Source organism: Mizuhopecten yessoensis, unplaced genomic scaffold, assembly GCF_002113885.1.
Source record: "Mizuhopecten yessoensis strain PY_sf001 unplaced genomic scaffold, ASM211388v2 scaffold10957, whole genome shotgun sequence".
In the NCBI taxonomy this organism is placed as follows: domain Eukaryota; kingdom Metazoa; phylum Mollusca; class Bivalvia; order Pectinida; family Pectinidae; genus Mizuhopecten; species Mizuhopecten yessoensis.
Genome location: NW_018408806.1, coordinates 134,544 through 145,104, shown reverse-complemented (window position 1 = coordinate 145,104; position 10,561 = coordinate 134,544). Strand labels below are relative to the sequence as shown.

Below are 10,561 nucleotides of genomic sequence, written 5' to 3'. Positions count from 1 at the left end.
GTCTGGGATGTCCCTGTGGTTGTTTTGGTCATTAGAACAGACTGGTATGTCAGTGTGGTTGTTTTAGTCATCAGAGCAGACTGGTATGTCCCTGTGGTTGTTTTGGTCATCAGAACAGACTGGCCACTGTGATTGTTTTGGTCATTAGAACTGACTGTTTTGGTCCTGTGTTTTTGTAAGCTTGTAATTAGAACAGTCTGATATGGTCCTGTGATGTTGTATGGTTGTGTAACAAGGAGGATCTATTGTGTTATTAGCGCAGTAATTATACAGTAAGGGAAATCAATGTCCCCAGTGACAGCCAGCCACTGTCACCCTCTCCAGTGCACACCAGTCGCCTTGGCGATACATGTATGGCACCAACAAGCGCGACCACTGATGTTGTGGTGATGAGAGGAGAGCTGATAGAGACTTAGTGAGATTCAGTGTGTGTACGTCCCGGAGACACACACCCCATGGCTGTGTCCCGGGAGTAGCAGACATCCCCCAGGTTGGTGTAGCCACTTTCATTGTGCTAGTCTCTGTCATTGTGTCATATTGATCTCTCCTGCTCTCTCAGTTGATCTGCTGCTGTTGTCTAGTGGCTGACAATTGAATACTGCTGTTGATAGCAGCTTCACCGGAACACGTCGTTTCCTTTATGACACACAGACTGGTCACTTTGGATTACCTGTGATACCTTTAGTTTTGCTCACCTGGATTTACCTTGATTTACCTGGATTACTGGATCAGACTGTTGTGGATGGTCACTAAGTGGAATGTGAGGTCTGTTATTCTGTTAAACACTAATGAGAAAGTATAGCACTAGTCAATATGATTGTAATACATGCTACCTGTTATGTGACATTTATCATCTCCTGAGTTAGACAACTTACCTGTAATATAAGTCACATTATTTATACTATAGAAAATATAATCTATGAGACTGGGGATCAGATTATCATAAAAGATTGCAATATACAGAACAGGTATCTGTAAAACTATATAGTGTTTTTAACATAGATAATATAATGGTTATTTAACAGATAGTGTATAGTGTTTATAACAGATAGTGTATAGTGGTTATAACAGATAGTGTATAGTGGTTATAACAGATAGTGTATAGTGTTTATAACAGATAGTGTATAGTGGTTATAACAGAAAGTGTATAGTGTTTATAACAGATAGTGTATAGTGGTTATTACAGATAGTGTATATAGTGTTTATAACATTTAGATACACCTAAATACAAAATGTACCCCTAACATATGTATAAACTTTGTTTATTTTACAACAATTATGAAGCAAGTTATTTCAACTTATATTTATCACTCTTGTTGGCCCTGATGTAAACGCATGCGGGGGGGGGGGGGGGGGCCTTAGTGTGGGAGGAAACCAGAGTACCCTGAGAAAAACCATGTGGTTGGCCAGGTGACCCCATACCTTTTCATGTCAGATTGGGGAATTGAACCCCGGCCACCTTGGTGAAAGGCAATTGCGCTATCCACTGCAACACCTGACCAGCCCTGACATGTTACAGCTAGCAGTGTACTAAGTATCAGGAATAAGGTCTGGCCCCTAACAGCAATAGCTCATGAATCTTTGATGAAGATATTATGATCCCTTTGTGATTAAATTGATAAGAGATTTCCTGGTCCAGTGGACCCCTAGGGATTGACTAGCAGATGGTGCTATAGGTAACCACATGACATCTGGTATCAGTGTAAGGTTATGTCACCAGAGGTATCACACTATGGGTATAGACTCCAGTGTCTTACAGCTGCCTACACTGAGATTAGGGCATTTATCCCATGTAAAAAATAACAACCCTTTATAGGTAGGTCAGTTTGTAATGTGTGATATAGTCTATCATAATTACAGAGTATTTAGGTAGGATGATGTATAATGTATGATATAGCCGATCATAATTACAGATTTTTTAGGTAGGGTGATGTATAATGTGTAATATAGTCTATCATAATTACAGAGTATTTAGGTAGGATGATGTATAATGTATGATATAGCCTATCATAATTACAGAGTATTTAGGTAGGGTGATGTATAATGTGTAATATAGTCTATCATAATTACAGAGTATTTAGGTAGGAAGATGTTTAATGTGTAATGTATTCTATCATAATCACAGAGTATTTAGGTAGGATGATGTATAATGTGTGATATAGTCTATCATAATCACAGACTATTTAGGTCTATCATAATCACAGACTATTTAGGTAGGATGATGTATAATGTGTAATATAGTCTATCATAATTACAGAGTATTTAGGGAGGATGATGTATAATGTATGATATAGCCTAGGTCTCACGTTTCCCCCTGGGGAGGGGGTAAACTTTACTATAGTTTATATAGGGAAATCACATTTTGGACCAACATTTGTTTAATTTCCATTGGAAGTAATTCAATTTGGGTTAGCATTATCAGTATTAGGTAGCAGTTTGATAGAATGCACATATGAGCCCTGACTGACCCCCAGGGGCTGATGGGCGGGGCAAAAAAGGGTTTAATTTACTGAAATTTCAAAAATCTTCTTCTTAAGACCTTGATATGGTAGAATCAAATGATCTTCATAGATGGAAGGGTCTTAAGGTGCTTTACCGAAATTGGGAATTTCATGACCCTGGGGTCTCTCCTTTCCCCCTGGGGAGGGGGTAAACTTTACTATAGTTTATATAGGGAAATCACATTTTGGACCAACATTTGTTTAATTTCCCTTGGAAGTAATTCAATTTGGGTTAGCATTATCAGTATTAGGTAGCAGTTTGATAGAATGCACATATGAGCCCTGACTGACCCCCAGGGGCTGATGGGTGGGGCAAAAAAGGGTTGAATTTACTGAAATTTCAAAAATCTTCTTCTTAAGACCTTGATATGGTAGAATCAAATGCTCTTCATAGATGGAAGGGTCTTAAGGTGCTTTACCGAAATTGTGAATTTCATGACCCTGGGGTCTCACCTTTCCCCCTGGGGAGGGGGTAAACTTTAGTAGGGTGGTGCTCAAAGGAGTCAGTGTGCTAAAATTTCTTCATTTTCCTTGTTTAGAATCAGAGGTGCTAGTTTCAAATACTTTTTAGTCTGAAATCTGTATGCTAGATATTGAATAAGGTGGTTTTATTGTTTTTTGTCACTTTGAATAATATTTCTGTTTATGTTAAAAACAAAATCAGCTCTCTGTATAAATATATCAGGTGACCGTTAAGGCCCATGGGCCTCTTGTTATTATTTATTATTTTCTATTGTGTAAACAGCTTCTTTAGATTGATTGACATGAATGTATTCTACCATCAAAACACACTACCACTTTAGGTAGGATAATGTGTTACACGTCAGAATCTTTGATCTCTATTGTATAATATATTTTATCATAAAACAATGTATGTACTGTACTGGTTGTGAGTCCTTTTACATAGCTATATTAGTGGTTGTGAGTCCTTTTACATAGCTGTATTAAGTGGTTGTGAGTCCTTGCTATATTATAAAGCTGACCATGTGCTGTATTAAGTGGTTGTGAGTCCTATGTAGCTATATTATATAGCTGACCATGTGCTGTATTAAGTGGTTGTGAATCCTTGCTATATTATATGGGTGACCATGTACTGTATTAAGTGGTTGTGAGTCCTATGTAGCTATATTATATAGCAGACCATGTACTGTATTAAGGGGTTGTGAGTCCTATGTAGCTATATTATATAGCTGACCATGTGCTGTATTAAGTGGATGTGAATCCTTGCTATATTATATGGGTGATCATGTACTGTATTAAGTGGTTGTGAGTCCTATGTAGCTATATCATAGAGCTGACCATGTGCTGTATTAAGTGATTGTGAGTCCTATGTAGCTATATCATATAGCTGACCATGTGCTGTATTAAGATGTTGTGAGTCCTATGTAGCTATATCATAGTTGATGGTTCTGTACGTTATACTGACTCAGGAAGTAAGTTAGAGGATCTGTTAGTTGATGGTTCTGTACGTTATACTGACTCAGGAAGTATGTCAGAGGATCTGTTAGCTGATGGTTCTGTACATTATACTGACTCAGGAAGTATGTCAGAAGATCTGTTAGTTGATGGTTCTGTACATTATACTGACTCAGGAAGTAAGTCAGAGGATCTGTTAGTTGATGGTTCTGTACATTATACTGACTCAGGAAGTAAGTTAGAGGATCTGTTAGTTGATGGTTCTGTACATTATACTGACTCAGGAAGTAAGTTAGAGGATCTGTTAGTTGATGGTTCTGTACATTATACTGACTCAGGAAGTAAGTTAGAGGATCTGTTAGTTGATGGTTCTGTACATTATACTGACTCAGGAAGTAAGTTAGAGGATCTGTTAGTTGATGGTTCTGTACATTATACTGACTCAGGAAGTAAGTTAGAGGATCTGTTAGTTGATGGTTCTGTACATTATACTGACTCAGGAAGTAAGTTAGAGGATCTGTTAGTTGATGGTTCTGTACATTATACTGACTCAGGAAGTAAGTTAGAGGATCTGTTAGTTGATGGTTCTGTACATTATACTGACTCAGGAAGTAAGTTAGAGGATCTGTTAGTTGATGGTTCTGTACATTATACTGACTCAGGAAGTAAGTTAGAGGATCTGTTAGTTGATGGTTCTGTACATTATACTGACTCAGGAAGTAAGTTAGAGGATCTGTTAGTTGATGGTTCTGTACATTATACTGACTCAGGAAGTAAGTTAGAGGATCTGTTAGTTGATGGTTCTGTACGTTATACTGACCTAGGAAGTCAGAGGATCTGTGGGTTGATGTTCCTGAAAGTTAGTGACTCAGTAAGTCAGAGGATATGTGAGTTGATGTTTCTGTAAGTTAGTGGGTCTGTGAGTTGATGGTTCTGTGAGTTAGTGACTCAGTAAGTCAGAGAATCTGTGAGTTAATGTTTCTGTAAGTTAGTGACTCGGTAAGTCAGAGGATCTGTGAGTTGATGTTTCTGTAAGTTAAACTGACTCAGTAAATCAAAGGATCTGTGAGTTGAGGGTTCTGTACATTATAGTGACTCAGTAAGTCAGAGGATCTGTGAGTCAGAAGACCTGTGAGCTAAAGGCTCTTTGATTTTAATTGGATCTGTGTGTTTAGTGGATCTCTAAGTAAGTGGAGCTGTAAGTTAGTGTGTTTAGAGAAAGTGTGGTTGAGGAGGTAAAGTTTGGGGTTGTGATCTGACAAGAGATACTGCACTAGATATGACAGGTAGCTTGTCTCTGTAGTCTACTGCTGCCTGATCCCGAGGTAGATACCTATCTGTGATGATAAGTCTAGTCAGCCTCCGCAGCAGAGCAGGCTCAGATGTCAGTGGCTAATGTTGTGATTTGTGAAGTTATCATTATATTAGGTAGGATTTGTATTGATACTGTATTAGATGCTGGATCAATAAACTTAAATATCATGAGAAAGTTTTGTAACAGTATTTGAAGCTTAACTATTGTACACCAACTGAGGATATACTGTACATGTAGTTGTTTTCCATCCGTACTAAACTTACCACTTTGTATTAAGACTGATGTGCTTGTCAGGCAGTTGTTGGATGCTTTATGAAGGGAAATATGAAGTTATCATGTAAAATGTCTTCTCTCCCTGATCCAGGTGATGGTCTATGACATTTGTCGCCATTATGTGACATATTCAGAGTGACTCCCCCTGATCTAGGTGTGATGGTATCATAATGTGACATGTCTGCTGTCTCTGTTCCAGGTGATGGTCTGTGGACATTGGTACTGTGATGCTGGTGTGATCTGTGCAGATAGCGGAATTATGTTGTAACAGCAATATGGGTACCAAGGGAGACGCCAGTCAGCTCCCCGGTTCCGGGGTCCCGGGGCCAATCATGCGCGGGCCAGACCCGCTTATACCACAACCCATGGAGTTGTCCAAGATTGACCAAATGGACTTTAACGAGAAACTTTGTGATGCTGACACGGTTAACAACGAACAAAGCAAACAGGAAGTGACCTACCAGCTGTCTGGGCCAGGAAACAATAATGAAGGGGTTGACAGTGTACAGTTTGACTCGGGAGGGGGAGGAACCTCGGGGGGAGACTCATACTGCTCCAATGCAGCTTGGTTGGAATTTAAACCTGTCATTTCCCAAATGGATAAAATTCTTGAGGATAGGTATAAAGTTAAGACCAAACATAGTATAAAAGCTTCAATTCAAGGAAAAGTGTACAACTTCCTGGAGCGGCCGACAGGATGGAAGTGTTTCATTTACCACTTCACAGTGTAAGTATTTCTCATTGACCTTTTATCTTAGACAGTGTGAATCTTCAGAATTTGTTGTTAGAGTATAAGGATTGTCTTTGAGCTTTGTCATTCTCTGAGATACTTATGACCTTATTAGATGTGTGTCGTCCCTGTATTGTCATTCTCTAAGATACTTATGACCTTACTAGATGTGTGTCGTCCCTGTATTGTCATTCTCTAAGATACTTATGACCTTACTAGATGTGTGTCATCCCTGTATTGTCATTCTCTGAGATACTTATGACCTTACTAGATGTGTGTCGTCCCTGTATTGTCATTCTCTAAGATACTTATGACCTTATTAGATGTGTGTTGTCCCTGTATTGTCATTCTCTAAGATACTTATGACCTTATTAGATGTGTGTCATCCCTGTATTGTCATTCTCTTAGATACTTATGACCTTACTAGATGTGTGTCGTCCCTGTATTGTCATTCTCTAAGATACTTATGACATTATTAGATGTGTGTCGTCCCTGTATTGTCATTCTCTGAGATACTTATGACCTTATTAGATGTGTGTCGTCTCTGTATTGTCATTCTCTGAGATACTTATGACCTTACTAGAGGTGTGTCGTCCCTATATTGTCATTCTCTAAGATACTTATGACCTTACTAGATGTGTGTCATCCCTGTATTGTCATTCTCTAAGATACTTATGACATTATTAGATGTGTGTCGTCCCTGTATTGTCATTCTCTGAGATACTTATGACCTTACTAGATGTGTGTCATCCCTGTATTGTCATTCTCTCTGAGATACTTATGACCTTACTAGATGTGTGTCATCCCTGTATTGTCATTCTCTAAGATACTTACGACCTTATTAGATGTGTGTCGTCCCCGTATTGTCATTCTCTGAGATTCTTATGACCTTACTAGATGTGTGTCATCCTTGTATTGTCATTCTCTAAGATACTTATGATCTTACTAGATGTGTGTCATCCTTGTATTGTCATTCTCTAAGATACTTATGACATTATTAGATGTGTGTCGTCCCTGTATTGGCACTCTCTAAGATACTTATGACATTATTAGATGTGTGTCGTCCCTGTATTGTCATTCTCTGAGATACTTAAGACCTTACTAGATGTGTGTCGTTCCTGTATTGTCATTCTCTGAGATACGTATGACCTTATTAGATGTGTGTCGTCCCTGTTTTGTCATTCTCTGAGATACTTAAGACCTTACTAGATGTGTGTCGTCCCTGTCTTGTCATTCTCTGAGATACTTATGACCTTATTAGATGTGTGTCGTTCTTGTATTGTCATTCTCTGAGATACGTATGATCCAAAGTTTTGCATAGTTCATTTTTAAACTCTTAATTGTACTGGTACCCTATTTTTCAGTACTTTCTTTCAGAACAATAGTGTATGATGAGGTAAATGTTCCCGTTACACGGTACTGTTTACAAAACAAGTTTTGTTGATAGAAACATGAGTGGTCAATCAATTTGTCTCAATTTAATACCTTTGACTGTTGTGATTAAAAAACCTGAGAAGGAAATACATAGCAACATTTCCTTTTATACCATAGACTGTCCCTCAGGAAGGAGGTCAAAGATTGTCAAAGTTCTATATAGACCTCAAAGTCAAAATCTATTTAGAATATCCCTCCAAGGTCATAGGTTGTCCCTTCAAGGTCAAAATTCTATAAAAAATGTTTCTCCTAAGTCAAAATCCTATAACAACTGTCCCTCCTAGGTGAAGATCTAGCTGCATTAAAGACTGTTCCTCCAAGGTCATAGACTGTTTCTTCAAGGTCAAAGCTCTATATAAGCTGTTCCTCCAACATCATAGACGTTTTCTCTATCGTGGTAGACTGTACATATGTCCATTCATAGTTGTAAAGTGATCCCAAGGTCAAAGACAGTTCCTCTAAGTTCATTCACCATCCCTGGAAGGTCCTAGACTGTCCCTCCAAGGTCATAGCTCTACATAAACTGATACTCCAACATCATAGACAGTCCCTCCAAGGTCATAGCTCTGCATGAACAAATACTCCAACATCATAGACAGTCCCTCCAAGGTCATAGCTCTACATGATTCATTACTCCAACATCATAGACAGTCCCTCCAAGGTCATAGCTCTACATGAACCATTACTCCAACATCATGTAGAGCTATGACTTTGGAGGGACAGTCTATGATGTTGGAGTTATGGTTCATGTAGAGCTATGACCTTTGAGGGACTGTCTATGATGTTGGAGTAACTGTTTATGTAGAGCTATGACCTTGGAGGGACTCTCTATGATGTTGGAGTAATGGTTCATGAAGAGCTATGACTTTGGAGGGACAGTCCCTCCAAGGTCATAGCTCTACATGAACAATTACTCCAACATCATAGATTGTCTCTCGAAGGTCATAGCTCTAAATGAACCATTACTCCAACATCATAGAGAGTCCCTCCAAGGTCATAGCTCTACATGAACCATTACTCCAACATCATAGACTGTCCCTCCAAAGTCATAGCTCTACATGAACCATTACTCCAACATCATAGATTGTCTCTCGAAGGTCATAGCTCTACATGAACCATTACTCCAACATCATAGACAGTCCTTCCAAGGTCATAGCTCTACATAAACCATTACTCCAACATCATAGACTGCCCCTCCAAGGTCATAGCTCTACATAAACAGTTACTCCAACATCATAGACTGTCCCTCCAAGGTCATAGCTCTACTTGAACAGTTACTACAACACCATAGACTGTCCCTCGAAGGTCATAGCTCTACATGAACCGTTACTCCAACATCATAGACAGTCCTTCCAAGGTCATAGCTCTACATAAACCATTACTCCAACATCATAGACTGCCCCTCCAAGGTCATAGCTCTACATAAACAGTTACTCCAACATCATAGACTGTCCCTCCAAGGTCATAGCTCTACTTGAACAGTTACTACAACACCATAGACTGTCCCTCGAAGGTCATAGCTCTACATGAACCGTTACTCCAACATCATAGACAGTCCTTCCAAGGTCATAGCTCTACATAAACCATTACTCCAACATCATAGACTGCCCCTCCAAGGTCATAGCTCTACATAAACAGTTACTCCAACATCATAGACTGTCCCTCCAAGGTCATAGCTCTACTTGAACAGTTACTACAACACCATAGACTGTCCCTCGAAGGTCATAGCTCTACATAAACCATTACTCCAACATCATAGACTGCCCCTCCAAGGTCATAGCTCTACATAAACAGTTACTCCAACATCATAGACTGTCCCTCCAAGGTCATAGCTCTACTTGAACAGTTACTACAACACCATAGACTGTCTCTCGAAGGTCATAGCTCTACATAAACAGTTACTCCAACATCATAGACAGTCCTTCCAAGGTTATAGCTGTGCATGAACCATTACTCTAATATTCTAGCTCTACATGAACCATTACTCCAACATCATAGTCTGTCCCTCCAAGGTTATAGACAGGGATTGATTTATGGTTTCCTACACTAGTAATCAATGTAGACCTGTATTGGTTGACGGTCCTCAACAAGGAATAATTGGGTCCTAGACCAGTATTGATTAACTGTCCTCGACAAGGAATAATTGGGTCCTACACTAGCAATCATTGTGTCCTAGGCCAGTATTGGTTAACTGTCCTAGACAAGGAATAATTGTGTCCTACACTAGCAATCATTGTGTCCTAGACCAGTATTGGTTAACTGTCCTCAGCAAGGAATAATCGTGTCCTAGACCAGTATTGGTTGACTGTCCTACACAAGGAATAATTGGGTCCTACACTAGCAATCACTGCGTCCTAGGCCAGTATTGGTTAACTGTCCTAGACAAGGAATAATTGGGTCCTGGACTAGCAATCATCGTGTCCAATACCAGTACTGGTTGACTGTCCTAGACATGGAATAATTGGGTCCTGGACTAGCAATCATTGTGTCCTAGACCAGTATTCCTAGACAAGGAATAATTGGGTCCTATACTAGCAATCATTGTGTCCTAGACCAGTATTGGTTTACTGTCCTAGACAAGGAATAATTGTGTCCTACACTAGCAATCATTGTGTCCTATACCAGTATTGGTTGACTGTCCTAGACAAGGGATAATTGGGTCCTATACCAGTGTTGGTTAACTGTCCTCGACAAGGAATAATTGGGTCCTGGACTAGCAATCATCGTGTCCTATACCAGTATTGGTTGACTGTCCTAGACATGGAATAATTGGGTCCTGGACTAGCAATCATCGTGTCCTAGACCAGTATTGGTTAACTGTCCTCAGCAAGGAATAATCGTGTCCTAGACCAGTATTGGTTGACTGTCCTAGACAAGGAATAATTGGGTCCT

General features: G+C 39.5%; 1 protein-coding gene across 1 annotated transcript in view; it reads left to right on the top strand.

Moving 5' to 3' along the window:
- The first annotated feature begins 346 nt into the window (after positions 1-346).
- LOC110464084 (potassium voltage-gated channel subfamily KQT member 1-like) overlaps positions 347-10,561 on the top strand; it is a 98,637-nt gene continuing 88,422 nt past the window's right edge. The window contains exons 1-2 of the mRNA XM_021519120.1: positions 347-765; positions 5,705-6,232. Coding sequence (XP_021374795.1) covers positions 5,781-6,232 — 452 coding nt within the window. The 5' untranslated portion in view covers positions 347-765; positions 5,705-5,780. The remainder of the gene's footprint in view (positions 766-5,704; positions 6,233-10,561) is intronic.